Genomic DNA, 18,891 nt, shown 5'->3' on the forward strand with positions numbered 1-18,891 from the left:
GCTGTATCCCTGGACATTTACGTCAGTATCACTGGACTGGATTTATACGCCAGTACCACTGGAATTATACGGCAAGATCACTGGACTTATACGGCAGAATCAGGGACGGTTCTTGGGCGACAATAGGGGGCGTGGCTTTATACAGGGGGTCATTTACACCCCCTGTACAGACTGAAATGATGTGCGGTGCGCGATGACGTCATCACGCACCGCACAGTAAAGGACCTCTCCACGAAGGGAAGAAAGACAAATATGTGAGGTTATTTGTGGACTGTACAGTTGGGATGTAATTAGATAGGGAGACTTTGAATGTTATGTGGGTGGGTCCGGAATTTGATAAGCTTCTCTGAAGAGCTGAGTTTTCAGGGAACACTTGAAGGTTTGGAGACTACAGATGATGATTTATATGTATAAAAAAGTTGCTTGGGGCTGAAAGCTTGGGCAGAGATGAAAGATTGGAAATTTGTTGTTTTGCAGTGTCCAGAGTTTTACGATAAGAGTGGTAAACGGTCTTATACAGTATGTGTGGAAGTCACTTGAAGTACGAGATTTACGCAACTGATGTTCTACTTTACGTGAAAGTTTTTGTAGGTGTCTTGTGAATTTAGAGTGCCTCAGTTTACATCTAAAGATGGAGCCACAGTAGCCGAGAGCGTCTTCGTTCGGGCGGACGTGCGCCCATGACGAAGACGAGCCCCATTCACTAGAATAGGAGATCATCTCTGTGCACTCTCGGCGGGGCTAGGCAGATGGATCGCCTAGTCACGCCGGGAGTACACGCCGGCGATGGAGCCACACTGGATGAGTACAGCTCCATCTGTAAGTCTGTGTGGAGTGTTAATGGTAGCTGGAGAAATTTCCTTGAGTCCTTTTCTTGAGTCTGGTTCAGGTGTGATACAGCAGTCTCAGGAGAGGTGAATGTAGAAAATGGTGAGAATAGGTGTTGCAGAGTGGTGGATAGTTGTTGAAAATTAAGGGTGTTAATATTTCTGTGGGTTTGAGGAGGTTTGGTAGACATTGACTTTGGAGTAATGGAGGAAAGCATACAGGTAATAAGAGTCAGGTTCTGAGATATTTTTGTTTCCGACGCTGTCACAGAACTAGTTGGAGATTAGTATGCAAAGTTGGAGGGTCTTATATAGCTTCTTCACATTCAGAAGATCTAGGCTGGAACCACGTAAAAGGCACAATAATCCACATACCAAAAATAGCAAGAGGTAGTTGGCGAAGAACAGCGACACAAAGTCTTAAACCACAGGTGGTCTTCACCAGGGATTCCCGCAAGGGAATTTGGGCTCAGCTGTGCCCAAATGGGACAGTCTTGGCTCCCTGTCTGGGTCCCCTATGCTATCACTAGAGAGTAAGAATGAGATTCAGTCTAGGAACTGATACCCAAGGGATATCAGACTGGTTCTGATGACTGAAGACTTGAAACTGGCACCGATGATCAGGAAGATTGGACTTGCACTGATTATCTGGAATTTTGGATTTACACTGATGGTCTGGAATAATGGATTAGCACTGATGGTCTGGAATATCGTACTTTCACCAGTGGTCTGGAATATCGGACTTGCACCGATGTTCTTGATAATACAATGTATAAATGCCGACAACGGATTTAACAATGGAAGAGACTAGGTCATGGTAAGTGTCCTCAGAAGCAGACTGGTTCAGCAGGGGAGCACAGCTACACCACTCACGCACAGAGCTGTGTGATTTATGGAACTGGCCACCTGTGCCCTGGAAAGCAGCAAGCTATATACCTCTGGGTTGCTCTGGATTGGCTGGAAGTGTCAGATTGGACAGGATTGTTCAGTAGAGAGTCAGCTGCTGGAACCAAGATGGCAACATCTATGGTTTAGGCCCAAACACCAGGAAGTGGAGCACTATGGAGGGTTAAAGTAGGATTATACACAGAATGCTGAATGCGCTGTAAAGAAGCAGCATAAATAGACTTCACTGACAACTAAGCACAATGAGCAGAGACCAGCTGCTGAACACAGGTGACTAATCAGTAGTTTTCAGCAGTAACACAGACTGCAGCTTGTATGCTGAACTACAGGAGTTTTGTCAGAGGAAAGACACCAAACATGAGAAATGTAGTCAGGATTGTCACAATAAGGTTTTGATTTGAGCGAGAGAAAGGAGTGTTAGTGAATTTAGAAACTGAGCATAATCTGGTGAATACAAGTTCAAGGCAGTGACCCTCCTGATGAGTAGAGGAGTCAGACCATTAGGAAAGGCCATAAGAGGAGGTTAGAAAGAGTAATTCAGGGGCATTGGGAGATTGTGGACTGTCAATAGCGATATTTAATTCACCCATAATGAGTGTGGAAATATCAGAGGATAAGAAGTGAGGCAGCCAAGCAGAAAAATCTTCCAGAAATAGTTTGTGTTGCCCAGGTAGGCGATAAATGGCAGCAACAGAAAAATGGATCAAAATCCTAATAGAATATACTTCAAATGATGAAAATGTGAGTAATGGAGCCAGTGGTAGAACTGTAAAATTTGAAAAATTGGGACAGAAATATTCCAACCCCGCCTCCTTTGCTATTATCAGGCCTGAGGGTGTGTGTGTAGAGAGCAGGCCATCATGTGACTGTAGTACTGTAAATAAATATCAGCATGTGATAAATATTGAAATAACACCCATGTATTATTCAGATCATCCTGTTAATGCACTATAAAATGTGGTTGAGGTTTTCCCTATTAGTAGAATAACTTGCTGTTGAAAGACTTACGCAATGGCGTCCTCTCCACTGAAGTATTACCAATCTGATGATTTGAATGCAAAACTAATGCTTAAATCATATTTTTCAGCAACAGTGGATAAAAATATTTTACAGGATACAGTCATATTGCCAATGAAGCTACTTCACAAAGTGTTTTCCACAGGTATGTATGTAGATAGAGTATGCAGTGTTTGTTAGGCTGCATCATGTATTCCATTGTATACAGTAGTGCAAAATGTGGGATAGACACTGGAGGGATATCACTGGCCATATCATTATAATTCTCCAGTATCTGTCTTTCATTCTTTTATAGATTTACACAGAACCTTGCTTCTACCCTGTACATGTGACTGAAATGATATTTGATAAGTTCATTCCCCTGCAGGGCAGGATAAAAGCTAGTGTGTGTGCCCCAGGGCAACAAATGTGTGGGGACCCCACCAATAAAATTGACTGCGCACCCCACCGTTGTCACTGCTTAGCCCCTAAGGGGTGCAGGAGAGAGTGTGAGTGGAGTGAGTGAGAGACAACAGGGTGTCAGGGAAAGACAGAGAAATAGTGGGTAAAAGGCAGAGAGAGAAGGAGAGAGAGGGGGAGAATGAGAGAGAGAGAGACAATTTCAGAAATAGAGAGAGAAGAGAGAGATAGAGAAAAAGGGTGTCAGAGAGAGAGAGAAAAGATGTCAGGAGAGGAGCGGGAAAGAGCGAGTTGGTGTGAGGTGTCAGGGAAAGAGAGGTGGGTCAGGAAAAGAGAGAGGATGTCAGTGCAAGAGAGAGAGAGGATGTCAGGGAAAGAGATAAAGAGAGGGGAGAGTAAGAGAGAGAGGGTGTCAGAGAGAAAGAAAGAGGAGAAAGACAGAGAGGGGAGCAGTAGAAAGAGGGTGATGGAGAAAGAGAGAGGGGTGAGAGGGGAGAGAGTGAAGGTGTCAGAGAGAGGGATAGAGTGGCAGCACTTCAGAGAGAGTGAGGTCGTGTCAGGGAGAGAGATAGCGTCAGGGGAGATAAAGAGGGTAAGACAAAGAGAGGGAGAGACAGAGGGAGAGACAGAGAGACATGTTGAGGAAGGAACGGGGAAAGACATGTTACAGTCTGGCTAGGCTTCAGCACAGGTCTCTAATGGGGCAGATGCTTCATGGCATTAGGCCATGCCCCCTTTCATATCTGCAAATCACAACACTGCTGTCAGGAGCCAGCTAGGTAGGGGTAGAGTGGGTCTTTTCCTTATAAAACTGCTGAAAGTATATTTTCCATTTCTTTTTGGGTATATCCATACTGTATGTCTGGTAAGTATGGGGACTATTTATGAAGCAGTGAAAAGTGTGGAGAAGTGAACCAGCGAAGAAGTTGCCCTTTTCAACCAATCAGTTATTATGTATAATTTTATAGAATGCACCTTACAAATGTTACCTCAACACTGATTGTTTGCCATGGGCAACTTCTCCACTGGCTCACTTCTCCACTCTTTTCACTGCTTCATGAATAGAAACCTATATATCTTTTATCACATAGGGGGGAATTCAATTGGGCACAAGGATTTCACATAAAAAAACACCTTGCACACAATTTTGGATTGCCACAGATATGCGCACTTCTGATACCCATAGTAGTCAATTTAAAAAAAGTGGTCTTGGGTTTTTAAGCTCTGAATACCCTACGATGTGTGAAAAAGAAAAAAACAGATACTCACCTCTCCGGAGGTTTCTGGTGGTCTCTGTGGCTCCCAGTGGTCTTCCCTCCATCTTCACACTGGGGAGGGAGCTGCTGGGAGGTGAGGGGGATGCTGAAAGATGTTATTGCTGCCTCTGGGAAGGGATCACACAAATGGGGAAAGGGGTGGCCACCCACACCGAGGGTCACACAAACTCAGCACATACAGTACTCACAATATTTACAAACACTTACACACACTCACACACATTACTACCCTCATCGCTGCTGCAGGAGACTAGGTCCCTACACTGGTGAAGACATCACCTTGGAAGAGAAGTTTTTACAGAATTATAAAGCTAACTGGAGAATTCTAATTGCTTAATTAGGCCTCAGAAAGGGTGGAGGTGAAGGGGATTGGTGCCGCTGGGGTGACAGAGCAAGTTCTGCTGATTTTTCCTAAAAATAACAAGTTCAGGAAAAATCAGACTTGCTCTAGGGGTGCGTGAAAAAAGATATAGAAGATATATATAGATATCCCAGCATCTCATATTCTGTCCTCTAATTGAACAGTAAAACTCTGGAGCAGCGGGAAAACCCCCGCACCATGGGATTTTTAAATTTCCCACCCTCTATTGAAGTCTCCCCATAGCTTCTGCATAGTAATCTCTTTAATACGCTAATTCTCATGTACTGAATTATATTCTGTAACTGGCTTGAGTTTCCTTCTACTAGGTGTTATATTGTTATGATTTTTTATTTTATATTTATAACATTTCTCTAATTAAGTACAATAAAATGATAACTTCAAATTTCATAATGATATTGACCTTACAAATGTGTCCACATATACTTAGCCTCAAAATGCCACACAGCGCAAGACACCAGGAACAACTGAGATGCAGAGGAGCAGCAAACCATATTTTTCTTATTTGCAACTTATTCAAATTGCAGATGACATAAAAATTCCACTCACAGTGTTCCAGATCCTTTGGGCTGCCACTTGTAGTTTTTTGCACCCAGTTTCTTTATCTGAATAAGACACAAGACGCTAGCTGCGTCTCAGCCCCCCAGACCTCACTTGCCAAGATGGGTTCTTTGCCACGATTTAAGCAACAGTGCATGAGGGAACATCTGTATATAAATTTGCATTTACAGTTGACATTTTTGCTAGTGTCAATGTATAATTATGTCCCATATGAATCAGATTGTTTAACCCCTTCTCTTTGGAGAACAAGCGGGACTTGTCCACCAAGTGTACAATAAGACTGCAGCAGACAAGCCCCACTCACCCTTGCTCACACACAGAAAAAGCCTTCTTAACTCTCCTCCTCCGGTCTTAACAACTGGTGGGGACACCTGGCAGCCCCCAGGTCACATCTGGAAGCACAATTAAAAAATACAAAAAAAAACAAAGAATACAAATTGTGGGGGCAGTGATTTTAAGTACCTCTAACCCCAAAACCTACAAAGATGGTGCTACACTAGTTTTAAATAGGGCACTTCCCTCTTTCAACTGCAGTGCCCACATCACAGTTAATGTTTGGTGACCAAACGCCCTCCACTGCAGAAAAATAAAAAATATGTAATCCAGGCATGGGGGAAGAGTTCACTCAACCTGGCTACAAATAATTAAGGGGCACCAATTTTTGAAATAGAGGCATCCCGTATTTCAAAGATTGAGGCCCCTTAGTATGTATTGCCTATCGATCACTTGTGATCACCAGGCAATTTTACCCCATGTTATGGAAAACTTACATTTTCCATATATTTGGGGAGGGGGGCACTTCATACCCTATCATCCCCATAATGACAACTGCAACCAAGTGTGCACCCTTATTTAAAAGTATTGACTCCCCACTTTCAAATAATGTGTCCTACTAGCAGTTATTGTGCAGACAGTATTACCCTGCGCTACAGAAAACAGACATATACTGTATGGCTGGGAAGGCGCTATCATGCCCATTAGCACAGTACATCTGTCACCTAAATTTCAAAGAGAGTCCCCTCTATAAAATGATGTGGCCCTCTTAGCAGCAATTATTAGTGATAACCAGAAAATACCACCCAGGGCTGTGCAAAAAAATAGTTTTCCATAAATGTGGAAAGGGCACATTGTGCTCTAACTCCCCCATACTGTCCCGCACACATGGCCACCGAGAGTCAGGGAGCCAGGGTTATCTTAATGATTCTAGGGGCCTTTGAGCAGGGTTGGGCTGAGCTGGGGAGCATCTGCTTCCCTGGCTGGTGTCTCCAGAGCTTCTTGGAAGGCAGAATGCTGTCCAATACAATCAGAGCAACCAGACAAAATTCTCTACCTGCCTCCCAGCCTGCAGCAAGACAGTGAATGTCTGTCAGCATGCTAATTGGTGGATGGTTGGAGCTATCCATCAATCAAAGTGCTAACCGCCATTCATGTGCAGAGACAGTGCCAGACAGCAGGAGGTGTAATTTATGATTTTTTTTCCAATTATTTCCATGAATGAGTGGATATGGGCTCCAGTACATTGCTTTGACCAGGGCCTAAAATTTTGTTAAAATGACCCTGGGGTGAGCAGGTACTAATTACCGAGAGCCAGGCTTGCTGGAGGGTCTCAGCAGGAGTCTACCTCTGCCACATCCCTGGCCCCCCTCTTCCTGTCAGCATCCTACAGTATGTCTCCCCAACCCAACACACGCTGCAGTGTGCTGGGCTGCACTGGGGCCATGGAGGCTGCTTCCTCCTCTACTTTGTGGGGTGAAAGCAATCACACTGTTGACTGCCCCTGGACTAGCCCCTGACTGAGGTCCTCATGGCACCCCCCACCTTGATCAGCATGGCACTGAAAATAACATTTGTCATCATTTTTTTAAGGGGATGTGGACACGCCTCCTGCTACGCCCTTTACATTATCTGTGCCCATCCAAGCCCTCTACAGCCCTGCCCACATGTTCATGAAGGAGGCGAGTCTCCTCTTTAAAACAATGTACCCTCTTAGCAGACTATAAGGGTCTATTAATGAAGCAGTGAAAAGAGTGGAGAAGTGAGCCTGTGGAGAAGTTAGCCATGGCACCAATCAGCTGCTCCGTATAATTGTATAGTATGCAAATTATAAATGTTACTTCAATGCTGATTGGTTGCCATGGGCAACTTCTCCACACTTTTCACTGCTTCATGAATAGACCCCTACAGGGCCAGGCTGCCCATCTGGCACTTCTGGCAAATGCCAGAAGGGCCGATGGGCTGGTGGGCCGGTCCTATCAGGCAGAGAGCCAGGAAGGCCGCGCGTAGCACAGCCTCCTGCTCTCTGCTCTGGCTGCTCCCCTGCCTCCCTTCCTGTCTACATAGAAATGCAGGCATGCCGTGAGTCCATGTCCCCATGACTCGTGGCACGCCCCCGTGTGCTGGTCATGTGCCCCCACTCCCCCATCCATCTCCTTGGAAACGGGGGCATGCCGCAAGTCCACGCCCTGCTGACTCGCACCATGCCTCCAACTTTAGTGCTTGCGCGGCCCCGTACACAGCACGCGCCCCTTCATGTGCACACGCGCAAATACATGCCAGGGATGATTTCGGACCCCAGTCCGTCCCTTGACACCTAACATACCCCTTTCACATCTCCAATGCCGTATCCCACCCAGGAATTGGAAACGGGACCTTGCTGGGTGGGATCCGCCATTGGAGGCTAAGCGCTGGCTTCCCGACTCGGCAATTTGCCTGGTCGGTTGCCAAAGTGGTGGGGAACGGAGCCAGCAACGGGGCAGAGGCGGGAGTTGAGCTCATCTCCACGCCGCCTCTCCCTATGTAGTAAACGGGTCCCGGGCCGAATCCATATACGCTGCCACGGAACCGGTATTCAAACCGGGAATAACACTTCTTATAACACGGGTTGAATTACCAGGTTAGCGACCCAGGAATTCGGCCATGGCCCTTTCACACCGCACATTGACCCGTGTCGATACCGGGTTATTTATGCGATGTGAAAGGGGTATAACTGAAACATTGCACAAAAAGTAACATTTTCCACAGTTGGGATGGGGCAGGGCGGGGGGGGGGGGGGGGGTTTGATCTAAAGCCCATATATTCCTCATATTTTGTTAAAAAATTAATCTCTCATTTAACATGGTAGGTTTTCTAGCTTTTAAAATGGTTGGCCCTGTTGGGCTACAATATTCTTCCTACATAAAGTAAGCATTTAACTTGAGACAGTGAATATTTCACTGCATTTTACTATTTTGGAAAGGTGGGTTATTGATTTGGTTTATTTGTTTTGTTTTGTTTTACATATGATAGAATGAGTAAAAAAAACTAATGGTATTTTCTAAATATACAAAGTATTCTGGGAAAATAAACAAGGTACTGTACAGTATATTTTGTGTAGGTACTGCATAAAAAAAAAATCTGTTATATTGATGTTGGAATGTGACAAGCACAAATGTGAAAAAAAATACCTCAGCACCAGGGTCAGAAAACCATCAGCAGTGAAGGTATTTAATAGTTTTAAACAATCTTTATCTTTTTAAATTTATGTGATTGATACAATACAACAAATGTCCCCATATACATGGTCAAGTCACATTATTATGACCACCAGCTACTGTAGGTGCAGTGACCATCCATTTGCTTCGGAGCCCCATACACAGCAGGGTTTGCTAAACTGTCATTTTAGACACACGTCTGGTATCCCTCAGGTTCATTTTTATGGTGAGCTACTCCACTGTAGCGTGACGGTCGGCCTTCACGCACCTTCGAAGTGGACGTTTACCTCTCACATCAATGGCACGTGGATCTCCGCAGTTTCCATGTCGGTGATTCACAATGGTGCCAGTTGTCCAGTCATGATACACCTAAACCACAGAAGCAGGCAAACATTTCACAAACTGCCCTGTTTCAGAAACCTGCCACTCTTGGCCCAAAAGCCGCTAATCATACCTTTTTGCAACTTGGATAAATCACCCCTTTTACCCATGACAGCAACGAGTGATATGTGTGCAGACGGCCTATCGCACACCTTATATACCCACCAAGCCAGTGCACAACACGTGACGTACTACATGGGCCAAATGTAGGAGGTGGTCATAATAATAGGACTCGACCGTGAATAAAAATGTATCAGTGGGGAGTGTGTACTACAAGCTTCATTTGCTCATTGGAAGTTCTGCTTGAATGATTATAAATGGTCTGTAAAGCACTGTTTGATAAGTAGCCACTTTATAAATAATTATTAATAAATATGTGAATAAATGTGGACAACTGTGCAGTTCTGTGCTGCGTCCAATGCACACCACCCAATATCAACTTTTTGAATTTTTGTCTGTTGGATCCTTACATCCACCCTCTGTGAAGCTCCTAGAATTGTGGTGCCTGATTTTGTTTTAGGAGTAATTAAAAGGTAAAGTGACACAGTGCCAGGTAGGGTATCTCATAAGACTTCTACTGAGTTTGGCATGATTTATTGACAGTTATATTTTCTACGATCATAACGGAAACTCAAAAATAACGACAGGTACTCCATGTTAACAGAGTACATTTCAACATTGGCATAATGTCGACAACTTGCTCTTTCCCTAAGCCAAACCCTAACTATAACCCTATTGTTGACAGTATGACTAAATAGACATGGCATATGTCTTCATTTTAGCCAGGTTAACATAGTAAAATAAGACAATGTGGTGTAGAAATAATGACTGTCTATATAGTCCTTGTCAACATGAGGCTGCATAGCCTTCTACTTAAGTGAGGGATACTCTACGCTGAATGGTGTTTTACTTTTCCTGATTTCATTTTATTACAAATTGATTTTTTTTTTCTACAGAAAACATTAGAGGAAATATCCTAATTGATCTAACTGCTGGTCCCATCATCTCTCAACTCTTCCCAGCCTGTGCATTATTCAAAGAAATTATCATTTTAGACTGTAATGACCCATGTGTCGAGGAACTGAAAAAATGGGTGAATAAAGAGCCAGATGCCCATGATTGGACTTTTGCTGCACAAATTGCAGCCGAGGAAGGAGATGCAAGGTAATTATATAATTATATTTTAATTATTATCCATAAACTTGTTAGCAGCCCGTCAGAATGATGGAACAACAGAACAGTAGTGTCAGCGGCGGCGGCTGTGCTGCCTGAATGGAGCAACGTTTGAATTGCTCCATCAGGCACCATCTAATGGCTGCCGGTGTGCAAAACACTTGAATTGCCTCCATAGAGGTGTGGAGCAGCGTTAGCTTTTTATTATATAGGATGGTAAAAAATCAAAAAAGTGCTAAAAATCTGATCTACGTCAGGTCTGATAAAATTGTCTTACTTGTAGGAACAGAACACCTAATAAAAAAAATCTAAATCCCATCAATTGTATTGATTACAAATGGTGAGCTAATAAGAGATGATATCTATTACATAAAGATGACTGCTGATAGAAATTAGATCATCAAGTTATGTGCGGGGTGGAGCGGCTCGGCTGCCATGGTAGCTTTGACCTGCCTCCGGTTTGTCTTCACACAGCCAGGTCTTTCCCTATTCTAGTCATGTGAGGTGGTCCCGCCCCAGGGACGTCTTTTTATATGGGCTCAATGGGCAGTTGTACTAGGGCCCCAGAAGTATAACGGCCCTAGGCTGATAGTTGAGGGTCCCATTTTTCCATGGGCACCAGATATTTTAAAATCATCACTGGGGAACCAGACATATCCGACTTCAAAGCATTGACTCCCATCTGAGCCTGTTAATTGCTCTTTCGAGCCAGATACTGTATCTCAGGTTTTGTCTGACATAGAGTTTTTCTAAGGGTATATTCCAAAAGTTGGGAATCTTCCCTTTCGGTGGACACTGACAGATCGTCTCTACTATGCCCAGAACCAGAGATATCAGCCTTCCAGCAGCTGGTCCCTGCTCCAGCTCTACACGCCTGGTATACAGTTTTATATTTTTGTCGGGTGGATTGCTCTGGCTCCTGAACTCTGATCCCCAGGTCCCCAGTACCTCCTGAAAGGTGGTACTCTCTAGTTTATTTTTTTTTTATCCCATTGAAAGCTAAGATATTTATTTACAGGAAATGGAGATATCTGCAATTAAGCAAGCAGCCCTCCCACCAGAAAATTAAAAATATTAAGACCAATCCACTATCCACCCCTCCCCTGCATATTAAACATCCCCTACCACCCTGGAAGTCATGTACTGGGGCTCCTTCATTCAGCCCATTGCCTCCATCAACAGTTTAGTGTTCTACCTCCCACCTCATCTGTGCAGTAAAGGAGCAAAAACAAGAAATTACTGTTCCAGGTTCTACATGCTGAGCAGAAGATAGAACACCCTCTACTGCCTGATGGACATCAAAGCTGCCGTTGATAGCATGCCCCATTACTACTGCTGGAGGATGGGTAGAGGCCCCAGTATATTACTTTGCCCAGGGGCCTGCACTGCTGTTAAGACGGCCCTGTCATGCCTTGCAGTTCCAAAGTGACAGGGTGGGGTGGGTGCAGCTGGGGTGACCTGACATATACCATATCCCATTTACTAGTATTCCATATGACATTCCCCTGTTCCTCCCAGAGCATTCACTGGAACTGTGGATGGAACAATACATTACATCACAGAATGGGTTTCAACACACAAGCTAAGACCGAATAAACAGCAACAGAATAATTTACTTTATACCTCCAAACAAATCATTTCCTGGGGGAGGACCATTATATTAGCCTTGGGTCACCATCTACTACACTTATATTCTTGTTACATTTACAGCTGACATGAGCAGTACTAAACCTTCTTACGATGGGAGTTTTTTTTCTAATACCAATAATCTGACAGTGACAATCCCTGTGGCCTAACCGCTCACTTGCATTGCATAAGGTCTAATCGTGGCTCCATCTGCACCGCAGCGCGCCCACTGAGGATCGCTTATCGCAGCGCCTGGGAAGCGCGTGCGTGTGAGACATGCACGTGCCCATTCACTGCTATGGGAGCGTCTCAGTGCACTCCCGTAGCGCAGATAGGCGCTGGATCATCTAGTAACACCGGGTGTACACGTTTGTGATGGAGCCACATTAGATGAGCTCGGCTCCATCTGTATACACACTTTGATGTAACCCCACTCTACTGCTGTTGCTGTTATCAAATATTCCAGAACTCTTTAGCTCAAGGTGTCTACAAAGGGGGTTTGTCAGCAAGAACAGCTGTCAGCAGTGACTGTAGCAAATTCACTATGAAATGAGTGGAGAGATATCTGTCCTAGTTCAGCAGCCCCCTCAGTTATTCCTCCTTGGTGCCCCCCTGACAGCTGGAGCTCAAAAGGGCAGTGCTTCCACTGCCTCTAGGAGTTACACCATTGTATACACCCCATAATGTACCAGGCATAGAAAGTAAAGATGAGCGGGTTCGGTTCTCAGAGAACCGAACCCCTCTGAACTTTGCCTTCCGAGTCTGGATCCGAGCCAGGCTCGGATCTTCTCTCTTGACTCAGAAACCCGAACTCGGCAAAACGTCATCATCCTGCTGTTGGATTCTCGTGGGATTTGGATTCCATATAAGGAGCCGCGATTCGCGGCCATTTTCACTCCAGTCTCGGAGAGTGAGAGGACGTGTATTCAGTGTGCTCAGTCTCTGTTTATTGGGGCAGGAAAGTGGGGTGACAAGTGTTGTGCTGCTAAGTCCAGTCCATCTATCCAGTGTAGCTGTAAAGTGGGTTAGTCAGTGTATTGTGCTGTATCAGTCCAGGCAGTCACAGTGTTGGAGTTCTCTGCTGCCATATATCCAGTGTCCTGTGTTATCAGTAATTCCATTGACGATATACGCTGCTGCTATATATATATCCACTGCTGCAGTATAACAAATTACAATTATATTATTATTAACAACCTGTTGGGCTGCATCAGACCAGTGGTAGTTTTTGCATCATGTGCTGTTTGGGGCCTATTTTTTAAATCTGCCATCCTGTCTGCCACTGCAGTGCCACTCCTAGATGGACCAGGTGTTTGTGCCACACACTTGTGTCGCTTAGCTTAGTTATCCAGCTACCTAATTGCACCTCTTTTTCTTCTTTGCATCATGTGCTGTTTGGGGACTAGTTTTTGAATAGTGCCATCTTGTCTGCAACTGCAGTGCCACTCCTAGATGGGCCAGGTGTTTGTGCCGAACACTTGAGTCGCTTAGCTTAGTCATACAGTCACCTCGGTGCAACTTTTAGGCCTAAAAACAATATTGTGAGGTATGAGGTGTTCAGAATAGACTGGAAATGAGTGGAAATGATTGTTATTGAGGTTAATAATACCGTAGGAGCACAATTACCCCCAAATTCTGTGATTTTAGCTGTTTTTATGTTTGTTTGTTTTCCAAAAATGATCCAGATCCAAAACCAAAACCAAAACACGAAAGGGTGATTTTGGCAAAACCAAACTAAAACACAAAACACGAAACGTGCCCGCCGCACATCTCTAATAGAAAGAGGTCCATTTTCGTATAATTAATTGCCCTGTGTGTTGAAGATAGCAAATGTCCGTGAGGTACAAATGCATTAATCATTTGAGAGAGATAAAGTGGTGATGTTGCCTATAGCATCCAATCAGCTTCTGTCATTTTATAAACTGTGCTAGATAAATAATAGCTATAATTGTGTTGGTTGCTATGGGTAACTTCTCCACTCTCCCATCTAGAAGGTTTATTACATCCCCCCCATAATATCTACAATTTTAACATGATAGTGACATGTTTATTTTTCATTTCAGTGGAAGCTATAAAGATATAGAAGCTATGGTGAGAAGAAAAGTGAAATGTATTGAGAAGTGTGACCTGGCCAAGGAGAACCCTACATCTCCAAGAGAGCTTCCAAAGGCAGACTGCATCCTCTCTGTCCGAATGCTGGATGTTGTTTGTGAAGATAAGAATGCGTACCGCAGAGACCTGAGACATATGTCATCTCTGCTAAAAGTTGGGGGGCATTTACTATTGATTGCAGATATCCACTCTTCTTTTTATTTTGTCGGGGAAGATAAGTACCAGCTAGTAGATTATGATGAAAACTTTCTACAAGAAACTCTAAATGATGAAGGTTATTTGGTTAAAGCTTTTATACCAATAGAATTGGAGGGATCCTCTGATCTCTATGAAGTTAAAAAATCAATACTTGTTGTTGCTCAAAAACAATGATAATCTTTCTTAATGACTTCAAGGCTGGAGGGTTTACACCCCCCATGACCGAATATTTAGAGTGCATCCATTGGTGGTGATTAACTTTATTTCTGAGATTCCCATGGTGAATTTAGTTTCTCTCAGTAGAGACAAAGCTTTCTTTGGTAATATTTTGGGATAGAGGGGATTCTGCTATATACAGAAAAATAGGCAAATTTTGGGGAAAATCTTTTAAAATTCTTCTTTATGTTACATTGTCCATTAATATAGAAATAAGTAACCTTACACTATGTCACCCACACCCGTAAATTGTTACACTGTGTGAGGAGTATTATACTTGTGTGACACCAGACATGCGATGCCTAGAATAATAACCTAGAACCAGGATAATTGTGGACTCCACAGAGAGCCACACAACACCTTCACAAAACAATAGGGGTAATTCAGAGTTGATCGCAGCAGCAAATTTGTTAGCAGTTGGGCAAAACCAGGGCCCTCATTCCGAGTTGTTCGCTCGGTATTTTTCATCGCATCGCAATGAAAATCCGCTTAGTACGCATGCGCAATGTTCGCACTGCGACTGCGCCAAGTAACTTTGCTATGTAGAAAGTAATTTTACTCACGGCTTTTTCATCGCTCCGGCGATCGTAATGTGATTGACAGGAAATGGGTGTTACTGGGCGGAAACACGGCGTTTCAGGGGCGTGTGGCTGAAAACGCTACCGTTTCCGGAAAAAACGCAGGAGTGGCTGGAGAAACGGTGGGAGTGCCTGGGAGAACGCTGGGTGTGTTTGTGACGTCAACCAGGAACGACAAGCACTGAACTGATCGCACAGGCAGAGTAAGTCTGAAGCTACTCTGAAACTGCTAAGTAGTTAGTAATCGCAATATTGCGAATACATCGTTCGCAATTTTAAGAAGCTAAGATTCACTCCCAGTAGGCGGCGGCTTAGCGTGTGTAACTCTGCTAAATTCGCCTTGCGACCGATCAACTCGGAATGAGGGCCCATGTGCACTGCAGGGAGGTTGGGGGGGCAGATATAACATGTGTAGAGAGAGTTAGATTTGGGTGTGGTGTGTTCAAACTGAAATCTAAATTGCAGTGTAAAAATAAAGCAGCCAGTATTTACCCTGCACAGAAACAATATAACCCACCCAACTCTAACTCTCTCTGCAAATGTAATATCAGCCACACCTGCAGTGCACATGGGGGGTCATTCCCAGTTGATCGCTCGCTAGCAGTTTTTAGCAGCCGTGCAAACGCTATGCCGCCGCCCACTGGGAGTGTATTTTAGCTTAGCAGAAGTGCGAACGGCTGTATCGCAGAGCGCATGCAAAAAAAATTTGTGTCGTTTCAGAGTAGCTCAAAACCTACTCAGCGCTTGCGATCACTTCAGCCTATTCTGTTCCGGATTTTACTTCACACACCCGCCCAGCGTTCGCCCAGCCACTACTGCATTTTTTCTGGCACGCCTGCGTTTTCCCAAACACTCCCTTAAAACGGTCAGTTGCCACCCAGAAACGCCCACTTCATGTCAATCACTCTGCGGCAATCAGTACGACTGAAATGCATCGCTAGACCCTGTGCAAAACGTCATAATTCGTTGTGCCTATACGTCACGCATGCGCATTGCGCCACATGCTCAGAGCTGTCGTTTTTAGCCTGATCGCTGCGCTGCGAACAAATGCAGCTAGCGATCAACTCGGAATGACCCCCATGGTTTTGCCCAACTGCTAACAAATTTGCTGCTGCGATCAGATCTGAATTACCCCCAATATCCTTGGTGTCTGTACATTGCCAAGATGAAAACTGATGTTACAGTACCCAGACGTCTGACGCAGAAAAGTTCTATATACTGTAGCAAGAAATACTTCATTGAAGGCTGGAGCTGTATAAGAAAATATATAATATCTATCTGGGTGGGTTATATTGTTTCTGTGCAGGGTAAATAGTGGCTGCTTAATGTTTACACTGCAACTTAGATTTCAGTTTGAACACACCCCACCCAAATCTAACTCTCTCTGCACATGTTACATCTGCCCCACCTGCTGTTCAATATGGCTTTGCCCATTAGAGAAAGATTTTGCTTTTGTGATTAATGCTGAATTAGTCCCTTAGTGCATAACGTTCTTTGTAGTGGAACAAACATTTGATACAAGTTCCAGTATGCTCACCTATAGTGACCTCAGTGCATAGACATATGGAGGATGTTGAATCCCATTTTATACTTCCAGTGAAAAGGAGCTAAGGCCAAATATCCAAGTTCCCAAACTCCGCCATTACAGTCCATGTATAAAGGACACTGGCGTTTCTCTAATGGGTGCAGTGTGTGCGGTGCACACGGGCCCCTGAGTCCAGGGGGCCACACCGCACACACTGCACCCATTTCTCCTATACTTACCTTTCCGGAGTCCATCGCTGACCGTGTGTGGGCACCCTCCTATCCCATAGCTGTTGCGCCGCTGCTAGCGCTCTCAGCAATGTAGACTCTGGCACAGTGGCGAGTCTACAGCGCATGCGCAGGACTCCAAAAAGTTGGCGCGGTGGCCATTTTTCGGAGTCCTGCGCATGCGCTGTAGACTCTGGCACTGTGCCAGAGTCTACAGCACTGAGTGCTCTAACAGCAGCGCAACGGCTACGGGAGAGGAGGGTGCCCACACATGGAGTCTGCACATGGGTCTCCTCCTCTCTAGACACGCCCCTGTTAAAGGCTATCCATGCTTGAGCACAAATGACTTAATTAGTACCTCAGTCAATTTGATTTAACCATCTGAACTCAAGCATGGTTTTCCTTAATATCTGCACTATGGCAGACTTTGTAATGTGTAACTTGTTGCAAAGTTGTGAATCAAACCTAGATTGTTCTTGTCTGTGTAAGTAACTATGGCTTTAAATAAATCCGTGTTCAACCTAAACACTTGTGTTCCTCCATTGTGATGTTTTCTTCATTGGTATAGTCACAAAGAAAGACAAATAGTGCACTATACACAAGGACATGACCAGAGACAACTGCACAGGGGGCCTGATCCATGTTTGTACCCACATGCTTTCACAGCTGCGATTTATCAGACTACGGAATTGCTAATCTTCTAAAGTGAAGATGCCACCCTGAAAAGAATATAGACACCCACCGGAGCCATCGCAAAGTCCACAGGAACTGTTGACACGTACGCAGCATTAATGCAATAGTGAGGAACATCGACTCTTCGAGTTAATCTATAGTCACACGCAGGGGTGTAGCGAGGGTGGCTACAGGGGCGCACTTGCTCCGGGCACAAAAAAAGATAGAGGGCACGCTGCCGTTCAGCCCCCCCCCCCCCCCCCCTTCTCATCACAGGCCACTGTACTGGCAGCCACAGAGCAGGAGGAGAAGCAGAGGGGACGCACACTGACTCGGACTCAGAGACTAGGTAGGGAACAGGGCAGGCCAAGGGCGACAGAAGGAGACACTGATAGCCGGCACATGAGGGAGCTCCGTCTGCCCTCTTTATATGTGTCACTGTGTGTTTGTAGCTGTGCAGCAGGGTTAATTATGTCCTCCAGCACCACTCTCTGTCCCAGCTATTGCAGCACCTCTCTTTTTCCTGGAAGCTGCAGCATATGTCTCTACTTCAGATGCTGCAGCACCTCTTTCGGCCTAGTCTTCTGCAGAACCTCTCTCTGCCAAAGCTGCTGTAGCACTTCTCTCTACATTGATGCTGCAGCACCTCTCTCTGTCTCTCAGGCTGCTGCAGCACCTCTTTTTGCCCCACAGGCTGCTGCAACACCTCTCTCTGCCCCTAAGACTACTACAGAACCTCTTTCTGCCCCTCAGGATGATGTGGTGCAGCTCTCTCTGCCCTTCAGGCTGCTGCACACAGCTCTTTCTCTGACCCTTAGGCAATTCTGGCACATTGTTTTCATTGAAGCATAGTGGAATAAGCAGGTCTTGGATGGCAGTTCTAGGGAATTATTTTCATTAAGGCATTGGGGGTTTATCAAAATCGGGGGGTGGGAGCAATTTTGGTGAATTATTTTTATTGATAGTGGGGTTTTCAGTTCTCTGGGAGGGTGTCACATTTGAGGCATTATTTTCATTGAGGCATTGAGAGATTATCAGATCTGGGCAGGGGCCAGTTTTGGGGCATTATTTTAATTCAGATATTGGGTGGGTCATCAGGTCCTTGGGGGTCACATTTGGGACTTTGTTTTTATCGAGTAATTAGGGGCCTGTGAAGACAGGTCAGTCGGGGCATATATAGTGTTTTTTATTTATTTGAAATAAGTGAATAGTTAAATACAGCTACTTCCATAGTGGCTCTATAATGGCATAATGTGTATAAGGGGCTCAACCATTGTGTGATGTGTATAACGGGCTCTACTGTGTGGCGTAACGTGTATAAGGGGCTCTACTGTGTGGCATAATGTG

General features: G+C 44.8%; 1 protein-coding gene across 1 annotated transcript; it reads left to right on the plus strand.

The window, feature by feature from the left end:
* The first annotated feature begins 2,744 nt into the window (after positions 1–2,744).
* LOC135050919 (nicotinamide N-methyltransferase-like) lies at positions 2,745–14,500 on the plus strand. The gene is made up of 3 exons (XM_063957169.1): positions 2,745–2,895; positions 10,174–10,381; positions 14,080–14,500. Exons 1-3 carry the CDS (start codon positions 2,745–2,747, stop codon positions 14,498–14,500), a joined length of 780 nt encoding a protein of 259 aa, XP_063813239.1.
* The last annotated feature ends 4,391 nt before the right edge of the window (positions 14,501–18,891 follow it).

Source organism: Pseudophryne corroboree, chromosome 1, assembly GCF_028390025.1.
Source record: "Pseudophryne corroboree isolate aPseCor3 chromosome 1, aPseCor3.hap2, whole genome shotgun sequence".
Classification (NCBI taxonomy): domain Eukaryota; kingdom Metazoa; phylum Chordata; class Amphibia; order Anura; family Myobatrachidae; genus Pseudophryne; species Pseudophryne corroboree.

Excerpts from the sequence above, each read along its gene's own strand:
- LOC135050919 (XM_063957169.1), top strand. The coding sequence starts at position 2,745 with ATGGCGTCCTCTCCACTGAAGTATTACCAATCTGATGATTTGAATGCA. Across the intron at positions 2,896-10,173 it reads TCACAAAGTGTTTTCCACAG|AAAACATTAGAGGAAATATC; the intron begins GTATGTATGTAG and ends TTTTTTCTACAG. Across the intron at positions 10,382-14,079 it reads GCCGAGGAAGGAGATGCAAG|TGGAAGCTATAAAGATATAG; the intron begins GTAATTATATAA and ends TTTTCATTTCAG.